General features: G+C 40.9%; 1 protein-coding gene across 2 annotated transcripts in view; it reads right to left on the bottom strand.

Moving 5' to 3' along the window:
- Positions 1 to 14,923, bottom strand: part of NADK2 (NAD kinase 2, mitochondrial) — a 46,164-nt gene extending 31,241 nt beyond the window's left edge. The window contains exon 1 of one of the 2 annotated variants that reach the window (XM_079918321.1): positions 14,532 to 14,923. In XM_079918321.1, the coding sequence (XP_079774447.1) occupies positions 14,532 to 14,831 (300 nt within the window). In that variant the 5' untranslated portion in view covers positions 14,832 to 14,923. Of the gene's footprint in view, positions 1 to 8,321; positions 8,780 to 14,531 lie in introns of those variants that run through there. The other variant, XM_079918322.1, reaches the window with a different exon arrangement.
- Positions 14,924 to 15,738: the final 815 nt, after the last annotated feature.

The following is a 15,738-nucleotide window of genomic DNA, read 5'->3' on the forward strand; positions in this document are numbered from 1 at the left end:
TAGAGTGAATGCTAGAATTAAAAAGCATGTTATTTTCAGCATACAACAAAATTACTTACAAAACTACTTACTTACAGAGGAACTATTCAAGAAAAAAACCAGAAGACTAGCAGAAAAGATCACCTACAACTGAAGATATAAAAGAGAACCACAACAAGACAGGTAAGAGGTTCGGAGATGCAGTATAGTCAATACCCATACCCCTGGGTGGGCAACCCACAAATGGGGGGAAATAATTTACAATTGCAGAGGTTCCTCCCAAGGAGCAAGGGGTCGGAGCCCCACACTGGCTCCTCAGCCCAGTGGCTCTGCATTGGGAAGACAAGTCCCCAGAACATTTGGCTTTGAAGGCCAGCAGGGCTTACTTTCAGGAGAGCCGGGGCTTTGGGGAATAGAGACTCCACTCCTAAAGGGCACACACAAAATCTCACACGCTCCAGGACCCAGGGCAGAAGCAGTAATTTGAAAAAAGCCTGGGCCAGACCCATCTGCTGATCCTGGAGAGGCTCCTGAAGAGACAAGAGGCAACTAGAGCTCACCCTGGGGACACAGACACTGGTAACAGTCATTTTGGGAAGCTCGTTCTACCACGAGAATGCTGGCGACGGCAAGCACCATTTTGGAATCCTCCTTCTAGCTTTTTACTGCCAGGATGTGAACCCACAGGTCTGCTGCCTTAAGACCCCGAGGCCACAGATATCCCAGGACCCAGCCCTGTCCACCAGAGGGCCCAAGACCCAGCTCACACACCAGTACGCTCACACTAGCCATGGGCCCCCCGGGGCCCTGCAATCAGAGACCACAGGACCTGGCTCTGCCCACCAGTGGGCCTGCAACAGTCTGGGGGCCAGCCTCACCCACCAGTGGGTAGGCACCAGCCCCAGGACCCCCTGGGCCCTGGCCCTGGCCACCAGTGGGCTGAAATACCGACTCCAAGACCTCCAGGGCCCTGCAGCCAGAGACTCCAGGACCGCCTGCATCCACCAGTGTGATGGTACTAACCTCAGAACCTGGCCTCACCCACCAGTGGGAAGGCACCAGCCTGGGGATCCTCTTGACCCCAGCCCCACCCACCAGTGGGCCAACACCAGCTCTGGGGCACCTTGGACCTCTCAACCAACTGCCACAGGATCCGGCCCCTCCCACCAGCTTTGAGACACCCCCGACCCCATAGACAGTCATGTCAAGAACCAGCCCCACCCATCAGCAGGCCAAGACTAGACCCGGGGCCCTTGGCCCCACAACCACCTACTCCAGAACCCAGCTCTGCCCACCAATGCAAGGAGCCCCAGGGCCCCACAGCCAGCAGCCTTGTGACCCAGCCCCACCCAACGGCAGCTGGCAGCCACCCCGCAAGGCAGGGCCTGACAACCAACCAGACCCGGGACCAGCCACGCCTTCCAGACCACCCACAGTAGTCAGCCCATCACAGGAGGGCCCATACAGCCCACACAGGGGGCACCCCTAGAGCACACAGGTCCGGTGACCAGAGCAGAGTGTGCTGCTGGCATGCAAAGGACATCTCCTATAAAACCTGCTTCTCCCAGGTTGGAAAAACATAACCAACCTACCAAATACATAGAAATAAAAACAGCAAATTAAGAACAACGAAGCAACAGAGGAATATGTACCAAATTAATGAACAAGATAAAACCCCAGAGGAACTAAGTGAAGTGGAGATAGGCAATCTAAACCTGATAAAGAGATCAAGGTAATGATCATAAAGTTGTTCAAAGAACTCTGGAGAAGATGAAATGAAAAGGGTGAGAAGTCAGAAGTTTTTAACAAAGAGTTAGAAAATATAAAGATGAACCGAACAGAGAAGAACACAATAACTGAAATGAAAAATACACTAGAAGGAATCAACATTAAATTAGATGACATAAAGGAATGGATCAGAAAGATGAAAGATATAGTAGTGGAAATCACTGAAGCTGAACAGAAAAAGAGAAAAAATAAATAAAAATGAATGAGGATAGTTTAAGAGACCTCTGGGACAACATCAAGCATACTAACATTCACATTATAGGGGTCCCAGAAAGAAAAGAGAGAGAAAGGGGCAGAGAACATATTTGTAGACATAACAGCTAAAAACTTCCCTAACATGGGAAAGGATAGACATCCAGGTCCAGGAAGCACAGAGAGTCCCAAACAGGATTAACCCAAAGAGGACCACACCAAGACACACAGTAATTAAAATGGAAAAAATTAAAGATAAAGAGAGAATATTAAAAGCAGCAGAGGAAAAACAACAAGTTACGTACGAACAAGGGAACTCCCATAAGGCTATCAGCTGACTTTTCAGCAGATACTCTGTGGGCCAGAAGGGAGTGGCATGATATATTTAAAGTTAAGAAAGGGAAAACCCACAACCAAAAATACTCTACACAGGAGGGCTTTCATTCAGATTTGATGGAGAGATCAAAAGTTTTACAGACAAGCAAAAGCTAAAAGAATCCAGCACCTCTAAAGACAGTTTTACAACAAATGTTAAAGGGATTTCTCAAAGCAGAGGGGGAAAAAAAGGCCACAACTAGAAATATGAAAATTACAAAAGGAAAAAGCTCATTGGTAGAAGCAAATATACAGTAAAAGTAGTAAATCAACCATGTACAAAGCTAGTAAAAAGGTTAAAAGACAAAAATAGTAAAATCATCTATATCCACAATAAGTAGGTAAGAGATATGCAAAGTGATGTAAAACATGATGCCCAACAGTAAACATGAGAGGAAGGAGCAAAAATGAGTTTGAACTTAAGAGATCAGGAACTTAAAACAGTCACATGTATATACAGATTGCAAGATATAAACCTCACAGTAAACACAAACCAAAAATCAACAATAGATTCACATGAACAAAACAGAAAGGAATCCAAAGATAATACTAAAGATAGTCATCAAATCACAAAGGAAAAGAATAAAAAAGAACTACAAAACAACCCCCCCAAATTAACAAAATGGCAGTAAGTACACACCTATCCATAATTATTTTAAATGTAAATGGACTAAATGCTCCAATCAAAAGACACAGAGTGGCTGAATGGATACAAAAACAAGACCCATATCTATGCTGCCTATATATACACAACGGAATACTACCCAGCCTTGAAAAAAAAAGAATGAAATCTTGCCATTTGTGACAGCATGGATGAACCTAGAGGGTATTATTATGCTAAGCCAATTAAGTCAGACAGAGAAAGACAAATACTATATTTTACTTATATGCGGTATCAAAAAAAAAAAGAACAAAACAAAACAGAAACAGTTATAGATACAGAGAACAAACAGGTGATTGCCAGAGGGGAGAGGGGTGGGGAAAGGAAAGAATAGGTGAGGGAGATTAAGAGGTACAAACTTACAGTTGCAAAATAAATGGGTCACAGGTATGAAATGATCACGTGGTGACCATTTTGAAATGTACAGAAATACCAATCACTGTGTTCTGTAACAGGAACTAACATAGCATTGTAGGTCAATTATACTTCAAAAACAAACTCACTCATAGAAAAAGAAGTAAGATTTGTGGTTACTAGAAGCAGGGGATGGAGGGACGTGGAGTTGGATGAAGGCAGTCAAAAGGTACAAAGTTTTAAGATAAGTAAGTATTAGAGATGTAATGGACAACATGGTAATTATAATTAGCACTGCTCTATGTTATATATGAAAGTTGTTAAGAGAGCAAATCCTAAGAGGTCTCATTACAAGAAAAAACAATTTTCTATTTCCTTCATTTTATGTCTATATGAGATGACAGATGTTCACTAAACTTATTGTGATAATCATTTCATGATGTATGTATGTCAAATCATTATGCTGTACACCTTAAACTTATTCAGTGCTGTGTATTAATTACATCTCAATAAAACTGGAAGAAAAAAAAAGCATGTTATTTTCTTTCCTTTTCCAAATTCCCTTACGCCTTGACTCTTTATGACACAAAATCTGTTTTTCAAGTACCTGTCCAAAATACAGTCTTATATTCTTTTGTTTTAAATCATTACTTACTGAATTATAAAGTAAAACCAATTTTAGATAGTATTTTAATAATATGTATTTTTCTTTTTAAAAAGGTTATAAAAACAACACAACATGGAAGACACAGTCATGAAAAATTAAAACTACATATAATCTTATTACCTTGGGATAATTAGTGTGAATATTTTGATACCTACCTTCCCAATCTTGTTTATGAATAATGGGTTAAGACTTTTTTTTTTTTTTTTTTTTTTTGCAGTACGCGGGCCTCTCACTGTTGTGGCCTCTCCCGTTGCGGAGCACAGGCTCAGCAGGCCGCAGGCTCAGCGGCCATGGCTCAAGGGCTCAGCCGCTCCGCAGCATGTGGGATCTTCCCGGACCGGGGCACGAACCCGTGTCCCCTGCTTCAGCAGGTGGACTCTCAACCGCTGCGCCACCAGGGAAGCCCGGGTTAAGACTTTTAAAATAGTGTTGTCCTCACTCTATAATTTACAGGGAAACATGCTTTTCAGAAGAGAAGCTGAGGACATATTTGGCTATTTGAAAATTAGTCCATCTACAAATAATAAATGCTGGAGACGGTGTGGAGAAAAGGGAATCCTCCTACACTGTTGGTGGGAACATAAATTGGGGCAGCCACTATAGAGAACGGTACGGAGGTTCCTTAAAAAACTAAAAATAGAGTTATCATATGAACCAGCGATTCCACTCCTGGACATATATGCAGAGAAAACTATAATTTGAAAAGACAAATGCACTCCAATGTTCATAGCAGCACTATCTACAGCAGCCAAGACATGGAAGCAACCTAAGTGTCCATCAACAGATGAATGGATAAGGGAGATGTGGTATATATACACAGTGGAAGATTACTCAGCCATAAAAAAGAATGAAATAATGCCATTTGCAGCAACATGGATGGACCTAGAGATTATCATACTAAGTGAACTAAGTCAGACAGAGGAAGACAAATATATGATGTCAGTTATATGTGGAATCTAAAATTAAAATGATACAAGTGAACTTATTTATGAAATAGAAATAACTCTCAGACACAGAAGACAAACTTATAGTTACCAAAGGGGAAAGGGGTGGGGAGGGATAAATTAGGAGGTTGGAATTAAAATATACACAATACTATATCTAAAACAGATAACCAACAAGGACCTACTGTACAGCACAGGGAACTACACTCAAAATATCTTGTAATAACCTATAATGGAAAAGAATCTAAAAATGTTTTATATATATATATGTATATAAATATGTGTGTGTATATATATATAACTGAATCACTTAGCTGTACACCTGAAATTAACACATTGTAAATCAACTATACGTCAATAAAAATTTTAAAAAGGGAAAATAAAAATAAACTGAATTCCACACAGAAAAAAAAATTAATCCATAGATGTTAACTCGCATATACTAAATGAGACAGCCTGTACAACAGTTTAATGCCTAGATATAAACCTCATTATATTTAGACAGAGCAAACCAATGTTAAGAATATTTTCTCTAAAGGAAAGCAGCAAGCAAGGTAATAATTAGATAATCGTTCATTTACTTTGATCAACAAATCAATGTAAATAAGGGTTGAAGAACTATTCTAAGAGTATCATTTCTAAATATGGATGAACATAGCATTAATATTCAGATTATTACTTCCATTACCCAACCACAGATTAACTAAAACTGCACTAACCACCTTTCAGTAAATATGGATCACAGTGATTTTCTTTTCTGCTCTCTCCCTGGGGATCTCTAGTTTCAAGGCTTTAAAAGAGATCTTGTATGCTGATGCTGATGACTCCTAATTGCAATCTCTAATCCTGGCCTATCTTTAGGACTCCAGGTGAAGGTACCCAACTGCGTCTCTGACATCTTTCTCTGGATATCTAACAGGCATCTCAAACTAACCTGCTTCAATATCAAGCCCCTGATTTTCTAGCAGATAAGTTACCACGTTATATTATTTTTTTACAATAATTACCTCTCATGAAGCCATTTCAAGAGTAAACACTGAATAGCTAGAAATTAAGCTCTAAAAAATTGAATTTATTCATTCAGATATGTGAGTGCCTACTACTGTGTTCAGTTAAACATTAGCTGAGCTCAATCAAATGCATTAAATGCAGCACTGAAAACTCAGTGAGAACCCATTCAAAGGTAGAAAAGTCTATTAAAATATTTTCATCAAATTTACTGCTTCTAACCTGCTATAAATAAAACTTAAGGGCAACTGGCCTTCAGAGTTCAATTCACTGTCCAGATTTTTATCTTATGTTCCCATTTTTGGCTTCCACAATATAGAACATATACCCAGGAATAAAGGACATAAATCCTACATATCGGTACTATTAATTCTAATCTGGTGGTTCAGGAGCTTTGGTGCTTACTTCCTGGCTCTCAGAAAACTCCAGAATATTAAGATTACTCAGCAGCTGAGTTTTATGAAACTTCAATTTGACATGGTGAAGGAGGTCTGAATTTGCAGGGGAAAAATTATAAAGAACTAATAGAAAACTAAGTTTTCCACGATTTTAATATGTTTTGCTAGCAACACTGAAGTTCCAAATCTGAAGACAAAGTTCATTTAGCATTAGAATACTTAATATTGGGGCAGAAATGTCACTTCATAAATTCTTATTCCCACTCACATTTCTTCTTGTGAACTAATTATTTAACAACTCATGCTCGATACATTTATTTAGAGAATACACGTTCTTTAATTACTTTCATAAACAATCTAGCTGGTTGGGCTAGTAAGCTGCATTAACATGTACTGGCTAACTAGGCAGCTAAGAGATAAGGCATTTTTAATGCCTTAATAAAAAGCATGCTTTTTTTTAATAAAAAGCATCAATTAGAAAGTCTTAAATCACTAGTCAACTGGCTCATATTTTTTAAAGTTTTTTTTTAATATTCAAAGGCTAGTAAGAATTTCTAGCTACCCCCTCAGAAAATAACAACACTTCAAAGATTTAAAAACATACTTCAATCAGACAAAAACAAGAACACATGAATTCTCTGTAAAATGTCTTACAATTAAGAGATTAGAGAAATTACTGAAATTTAGAATACATTCTCAATTATGCAATGCTACACCTTAGGTATTAGTAACAAAGTTCTTAATATTTTCTTCCTTTTTTTCCCCCAAAAGCTTGTTAGTTCCTATCAGCATTAAAAAGCAAAAAACAAACAAACAAAAACCTTTCTTTTATGATTATTCACTAGGATACTTGGAGAAAGCAGTGTGAATCTAAAAGCTCTACAGGCAGACACACTCAGTATTAGCAAAAGAATTTTCTTATAAAATCTCCAAAAGCCAACATCACTTCTCCCCATGCGGCTCAGAGGTTAAAACACAACACAGCATGAAAGGAAAAAAAAGAGGGTTCTGAAGGGACAGAAATTCACCACACCTTAAAGTCAGAGGTGATAGGCTATTTTCTAAACGGCCCAAACACTTTTATTAAAGTATCACAGACATTTTTACTTGACCAAAACTGAATCTATTACAAATTTTTTAAACTTGTTTTACTAGTCAGCTGAGCGTTACTATTTTGTACTCCAGTAAGGGAAGGAAATATGTCTTTTTAAATTTAACACACTGTCTCACCAACTCGTGACACAATGACAGTTTGGTATGTAAACTCACTAGGCATAATTTAAGCACTCTTAGAAGAATACACTTAACTAAATGGTACACGAAGCACCATTCAAAATTGCCTTAAAAGGATTAGTGGTACCTAACTGACAGCTAAAGGAAACTACTTACCTAGTATGGTCAGGCCAGGAGCAGGGAACCCTAAATATTTCTTCAGCTATATTTGGTATTTATCTTGGATCATTTCTATTCCATTTATTCTTTATCTCAGACTCTCACCTTTACTTTCCCCATTGTTTTATTCCTACTTCTGCATTCCCCTTAATTCTGTTTACTTACTCCCTTATATGTTGGGATTGCTCAAGTTACCTTCCTTGGCATTCTTATCCGTTCTCACTTCATTTTCATTTTCTCCCCACTCTAGGGACTTGATCTACCAAGTATACACCAGTACCTATGAAATTAAACTTCAGGGCAAGCTTGTTTCTTGAGCTACAGGCTCAATTTTTCAAATGCCTACCTTTATATTCACCCACATGTAGATCAAGTACCTCTCCCCAAAACCATCTAGATCTGATTATATATTCCCCGTTCTAATTTGCTTTTCTGAATCCCATATAACAGTTAATAATACTTCCATTTACCTAGTCAACAAAGTAAACCCCAGGTGTCACCTTTAATTCTCCCTTCACACTCAGTCTCCATAGCCAGCCAGTGGTGAAGTCCAATAATTATACCTGCAAACTGTTTCTCCAATCTGTCCTTTACGTTCATGCTGCCACTGCTTGAGTTCTGGGCAACATCAACTCTTATCTGGTCTCATGCAACAGCTTGCCTCTGGAATTTCTAAATGAGTTTCTTCCTTAAAAAGTATTTCCTATTCCCCTCGTCATCTAACCACTCCCACCCGAAGCCTGCTTTCATACTAGTCCCAGAATGGTGACGTCTCAGAAAACTGACCCATCCCTCCACTCCTGTGGGGAAGAGAGTAGGGCTGAGCAAGAGTTGTGTTCTGCTGCTAAAAGACTGAAAACCACTAGGAGATAAAACCATGGCATTTAACAACTTTATAAGGCCCACTTACCTGTTTAGCCTCAATATTACTTCCTCTTGAGCAATGATTTTCAAATTGCCCTTAGAATGGGTACCATACCAACCCACTGATCACAACCAGCATTATAAATAAACTATACTACATGTAACAAGGGTAAACTGCTTCATGTTACCTTCTATTTCAAATATGAGTACATCATGATGTAAGATTTTTCTGACTGTGAATTAAAGTCACCAATGTTTGAGTTCTTTTTACTGGCAAAAAGATGACCTTTCCCACTGTCTTACTAGTACTGTTCTCTCTCTCCTTCACCTATAAATTCTTCCTTATTCTTTAATATTTAAGTATCTTAAAATTAAAAGATACAATTTCACCCTCATCACATTGGCAAAAATGTTAAAGTCTACCAAGTGCCCATGAGAACACTGGGAATCAGGGAGTTATTCAATGCTTAGGGAAAAATTATTTGTATTTTTAATTGCAGCATTTTTTTTAATAGTGGAAAAACTGGAAACAACCTAATTATCCAAACAATGGAATACTATACAGCAGTTAAAATGAATTAACATATATCAACAGATAAATTTCAAAACCAATAGTGAATAAGAAAATTTCTAAAAACTAGACACATTCTAAAGAATATGATATTACTGATGTAACTTTTTAAAGACACAAAACAATATTAAAATAAAGTCAACTTATACTTTACTAGCTGAGAAGATATTAATGTGCATAATATCTTAACTCAGAGCTTAAGCCATATAATTAAAAATATAGAAAAAGTGATCACCGTAAACATAAATCATGTTATTTACAATTTCATGGCTGGCTACAGGCTCCCCCAGGTAAGCCTGATACATAGTGCAGGCTGAAAATCAGGGCTCTAAAACATATTGATCAATGATTCTGTTAATGGTTAATTCCATCTACTGGAATTCCATCAGTCCTTTTACATCTTTATGAGTCTCCTATTTAACTGCAAATATTTACGGGAGTATACCTTAAGCCTCTATTTTCCAAGTTGTGTTCCACAGAATTAAAAACATTTTATGCACCCCCCCCCAAAAAAACTCATAGTCAAATAAAAATCATCTTTTGTTTAGGCTCATGTTTATCAAACATATTTAACCTCTTTCAGGGCACTCACATCAGTAATCTCTACCTTAAGTTTTTAGCAACTAACATCTTTTGGAAGCCTGACAGCTGGAAATAAGGCCCTGGACTGGCAGCCTCAGGGTGAAAGAACTAAAAATGTTTTTTTTTTAATTCAGAAACATTTCACCACCTTTAACTAGTGGGGATGGAAAGGCAGAGAGGATGATGTGTAAGATACAGTCCTTGCCCTCAACTCCAGAGAAGAAAATAACCACAGATAATATACTAAAAAGGAAAGCTCAAAATCATATTATGAAAATACAATGAAGAATACCTAACATAACCCTGGTGGCCAGAGAGAGGCCCAGCAAGGTTATGAAGGATGGCTTCCTGTGAGAGTAATGGGTAAGCTTCACCTCACAGCAAGAACAGGAATTGGCTAAAGGATGGAGGAGCATTCAAAGCAAAAGGGGCTACAAAGGTAAAGACAGTGATGGATACAAATCAAACTACCCTGAAATACCATTTTTCACCTACCAGGTTGGCAAAGACCCCAAAGTATGCTAAACTGTTTATGAAAAAACAAGCACCTTCATATATTGCTGGTGAAGGTATGCGCTGGCACAGCCTCTAAGGGAAGCAATTTGGCAATACCTATTAAAATTTCAAATCTATATACTTCCTGACTCAGCAAGTCCAGTTTTAATATTTTAGTGTTTGATTCATTAACACAAATATTATTCATTACACAGTGTATTTTAATAAACTAAAGCATCTGCACACAATAAGTACTACATACATACTATTAAAAAAAGAACAAGGTGAAGAATAGCTTAAATAATATGTTATCATTGAGTAAAAAGGGATGGGATAAAGAAAAAGAATATTTCCCTCTGTTGATTTGTATGTATATATTATTTCTGGAAAGAAAAACAAGAAATTGATTAGCATTGGTTACTTCCAGGGACAAAAACTGAGTGCCTGGTGACAGGAATAAGAAAAAGACTTTTCCTTGCATATTCTTCTGTATTGTTTACATTTTGAACCATTTTAACGTTTACATTTTGAACCATTTTAACGTGATCCATAAATAAGTTAATTAAATAAGCACAACATCTCATGGAAATTAAAGCAGTTTGAAATCAATGGAAAATGAAGTTCTAGACAAGAACTGATTAGAAATGAAGCTCAACAGGTGGACAGGAGTCAATTCATGAAAGGCCTTGTTCTAGCACACTAAGGATAATCAAGGTTCACCTACAATAATGTTTCTCGAAGTCTGATCTGGGGACCACTTGCAAACGTGTAGAGCTTGTTAAAAATGCAAAGCCCTGGACAAAGCATCAGCAAGCTTAAGGGTATGGTTCAAAGAGGCAGAGTCTGAGAGTTCTCCACAAACTGAATCTTTATATTGAGGGGGATGAGAATAAGGTTCAGGTACCTGCATTCTAACAAATTCCCTGGGTGACTCTATAGGTTATAGGGAGCTTCTGAGGGGTTTTAAGCAGAGGAGTAAAGTGGCCAGATGTTCACTTTGGATAGACCGTTTTGGTTCCTGTGTCTGGAAGATTTGAAAGGAGTGAGGCTCCGTTAGAAGGCTCTCTGGCAGTACTCCAGATCATGTTCTTTAATTTGATAAATACTCATATTGCATACACTACACTCATTGCACATGTGGCAAAAATATTATCTACCCAAGAGCTACAACCTAAGCTACACCAGTGTTTTAAGGAAACTGAGTAATGGAAACAAAATCCAAGGCACAGCAACTCCCAAATCTGCTAAGAAGGCAATAACTAGGAAGAATGTAAACCAATAATAGAGGGACCACTAAATGAAATTATTCCATCCCATTAGGAAATTAATTTTTTTTTTTTTTTTTTTTTTTTTTTTTTTTTTTGCGGTACGCGGGCCTCTCACTGTTGTGGCCTCTCCCATTGTGGAGCACAGCCTCCCGACGTGCAGGCTCCGCGGCATGTGGGATCTTCCTGCACCGGGGCACGAACCCATGTCCCCTGCATTGGCAGGCGGACTCTGAACCACTGCGCCACCAGGGAAGCCCAGGAAATTAACTTTTTAAAAAAAACTAAAAATGGAAACCATTAAAGGGGGTTGCTTCTGGGGTTGTAAGACTTGGAGTCAGGGCAGAGAAGGGTGGAAACTGCTCATTTTTTATTTGGTATATATTAAAATATTTTGAAATGAAACATTCTCTTTGGCCAATAAGGCATGTTTAATGACGTCAAAACCCTTTCCAATCAGCTTTGATTCACCTAAAGGTCTAGTTTGTGAGTGTCATCAACTCTGTTAATATAAGATCCACATCCACCAACAGCTACATCACTTATGATGCAAGTAAATTGTAATAATAGTTCAATTAGCCCTTGCCAAGTCTTGAGCCAGTAGATGTAAAATCACTGAGTAGAAATCCTCCATTCACAAGAAAAGTCACTGACAGGTTAGGCGGAAGGGAAATGCAAGAATTAAAAATAAACCAATGTAAAACCAATATGAAAGAGCAAATGAAAGTCAGGCTTTCATCCAGTCTGTACATGCTTTATCAGCTAAGAAGTATTTCCTCTAATTGTTTAAGTTGCTACAAAGTTAGAGAACCACAAGGCTTCAGGGTATGAAATTATACTAGCACTCCATCCCTCTTCTTCCATTTGCATTTTAACAAGTGACCTAATAGAGATCTATTTTGCCACAAAACAATCACCACCACCACAGCAAAAGAGAACCCTCTGGTACAAAACTTCAGGTTACCAGGACACCACAGACATAGCCAGCCACGGTGCCAGAAGACTCAAGTAAGCACTTGGCCACTTTCTTTTATATCCGATTCACATGATTCATATACCTTAGTATCTTTTACCCTAGGAAAACAGCAAACAGTATTAATCATCGTGTCATTCCTATTACAGAATCCCATTTTAGAACAACTTCACAGTCTAGTATTATTTGGTCTGTTCCTGATCTCTGGTCCGGGCTCCACCTAATACTATGCCATTCTGAATACTGGCCTTAACATAAATGATAAAACTCAAATCAGTAAGAAACAAATCCAGTAAAATTTAATTGAAATGATAGCAACAACAACTATTTCAAAACTGTGTTCCACAGTCCAGAAGTTTTACTTCAAAAGTTTTCTTATTCCAAACAGCATACTTAGCAATAGGCAAATATTTACCTATTACAGATTTCTCTTCAGATACTCAGAGTGGGTGTACTAGGTAGTTCGATTTTTAAAGACTTGATTTGCCTTACATTTAAAAAGTTTTGATTAGTGTCAATCTAGTTCAGAGGTCCAAGAATTAATCTAATTCAGATGCCACTCATATTCTTGAGGCCTTGTAAAAGTTCTTCAGTTTTAAAATACCAGAAAGGGCCTTGGAGGCTACCTAGTCCAATCCTAGTATTTCACACACTGAACTAGGTGAAAGCACTTTGAAAACAACAGCACAACACAAAAAGTATCGCTGTCACCAAGAAGGCCCACGGAAGTTAAAAGGAAGTTAACCACAGAGAACCTGGGCCTGGCTCCAAGCTCCTGACCCTGAATCCCACACTCTGAACATGCCAATCAAGTATACTATTTTTACTTGTCGTGAGAGGCTTCCATAAAATTGTATGAAGAACATATTTAGGGGTATATGGCATCCAACAACTTCTAAAAAGTAGGTCTGCAAAATTAGGAGTACAACCCATATGGCACACCTCTTTCCCAAATCAGAAACGCTTGCTCCAATTTTATTCCCTACCTCAGCCTCAACTTCACTCCCTAACACAAACTCAACTACTCCGACCTCCTGCTCCAACTGTTTGCTGATTTACTCTTTAAATGATGCAAATGTTTTCTATAAATTGCTACCTTCAAACACTAGGGAAAAGGAGAGAAACCTGCACCTAGCATGGCCACCCGATGAATACAGGGGCCCTCCTCAATTAACTCATTAAACAGTCAAGAAGTTAAATGCTGAAAACAGTCAGTACTTAAACAAGGATGATTTACAATTTCATTCTGATACCTCCACAAAATAGTACCAAAAGATTGCTGATGATTACGAACCAGAAGTTCAGAACAGGCTGTCTACTCTTGCACAGAATTCTACAGGATTATGGTTACAGGCAATTTATTCCAAAGCCTTTTGGTGCAGTGTCAACAATTAGAGATTTCCAATGGAGATTTTTCTGGACATACTGCTCATGGTAGCATCATCACTCTCGTTTCCTTAAAGTGGGTGGGGACATGGGATCAGAAGTTCCAAGAATAAGAGTGAAGGCAGATAATATTCAGGGTTCCCCCCCCTTAGGTGTATTTATATACTTTGCAAAGTATTAGTAAATATACGAAATATAGTCTGTTGTGGAGGCACTACTATATTATATAGACCTAGACGCTGTATTTCATAATTACCCTGTTTACCTGCCTTTTGTCTGGACCTTGCTACTTAACAACATTCAAATTTTCCCCGCTGCTCTGCCCAGCACTGGAGACACGTGAGCTTTTGATACAAACTCCTGGAACCTTGTCTGAGAACCACGTTCCAGCGCGGAAAAGGCTCAACCAGACCAGCTCCCCGGAGTGCCCAGGCCTGGCAGTCCTGCCCACTAAAAGGGGGTGTGTCTGCGGTACCATAGCTTCTTTTCCGCTGCCCATAGCGGCGCCCAGGGGCTCCCTTTCCCCCAGGTCGGCCTGCGGAGCGATTCCCAGAACCGCACCCCCAAAGTCACGGCCGAGCCAGTGAGCGAACCAGCGCCGGGCCGAGGCACAAGGGCGGGGGCCGCCGGGACCCACCAACTGCTTCAGGTCCTCCTCAGAGAGCTCCGCGTAACGGTACCGCTGCTGCTCGAACTCGTACCGGGTGGTTTTGGCCACCACCACCACCCGGGACGGGCGGAAGCCGCCGTCGGGGCGGCTGCCACAGCCCGCCAGCTCGCGCGGCTGCCCCTGCCCCAGGTGCCGCCGGCCGCCGCCGTCACCGCCGAGCCGCGGCCGCGCGGCGGGGCCTCCCGCCCCTGGCCCCCTCAGCGCCGCTGCCCGGCCGCCCGCCACGCGACGACAGCTGCCCAGCAGGAAGCCTCGGTAACAAGTCATCGTCGGCCCGGCAGCAGCTGCAGGCCCGGGCTCCCGCCTCCGCTTCCAGCCGCCAGCAGTGCGCGCCGCTCGCGCCGCCCCGGCCTCTACGTTCCAGCCGGGCGGGCAGAGGTTAAGTGCACAGCCGTGCGTGGCCGGCGCCGCAAAGGGGACGTGCCCAGACGTTGACGGGGGCGGGGAAAGCCGGGCGATTGGGAGCCGGGAGAGCCCTCAAGAGGGAAAGGTGGGCGGGGAAAAGCTGGAGGCCTCCAGGTGGTGGGTTGTGTTTGTTTGGGGAGCCCTTTCCATTGACGCCTGCGCAGTAGCCGCTTCCCCGCCCGGGGACCGACCTCTAGCTCCACCCCTTTCCCCCCGCGGTCTCCACCCTCCCCCAGGCCACCGCTTCCAGCCAATCAGAACCCGCAGCGGTTTCGGAGGCTGAGGAGCTTCAGGGATTGGCTGCGGCCGGGGGAAGGGCTGGAATTCTATTTGGTGTTGGATCTAAACCCAGCTGGAACTGGTCTGAGGCTGCGCCGGCCCTTCGAGTGCGGTTTTAAGGGCTTGGCGGGAACGTGTGTGAGGCCGCAGCTTCTTGCTCGGGGTCAGTCCTTTTTTTCGTTATTGCACGTAAGACTAGACTCTTTTATTATTGCACATAAGACTAGACCCTTTGTTCGTTCATTCAGCCACCTCGTATTGGATGGCTGATACGTCCAGCTCTGGGCCAGGGTTTGAGGAGACGGACTCAGGACCAGCTGCACAATTTGCGGGGCCTAGTGCAAAATGAAAACGCAGCCCCTTGTTCAGAAATTGCTAAGAATTGCAAGAGGGATAGACAGCAGTAAGCCGAGCACCGGGCTCATTTAAGCATGGTACCCTGTGGGATTGCGCAGGTGGTACATCTGCTAACCTCCAAAAAACTATTGGG

Source organism: Stenella coeruleoalba (genome assembly GCF_951394435.1).
Source record: "Stenella coeruleoalba genome assembly, chromosome: 3".
In the NCBI taxonomy this organism is placed as follows: Eukaryota; Metazoa; Chordata; class Mammalia; order Artiodactyla; family Delphinidae; genus Stenella; species Stenella coeruleoalba.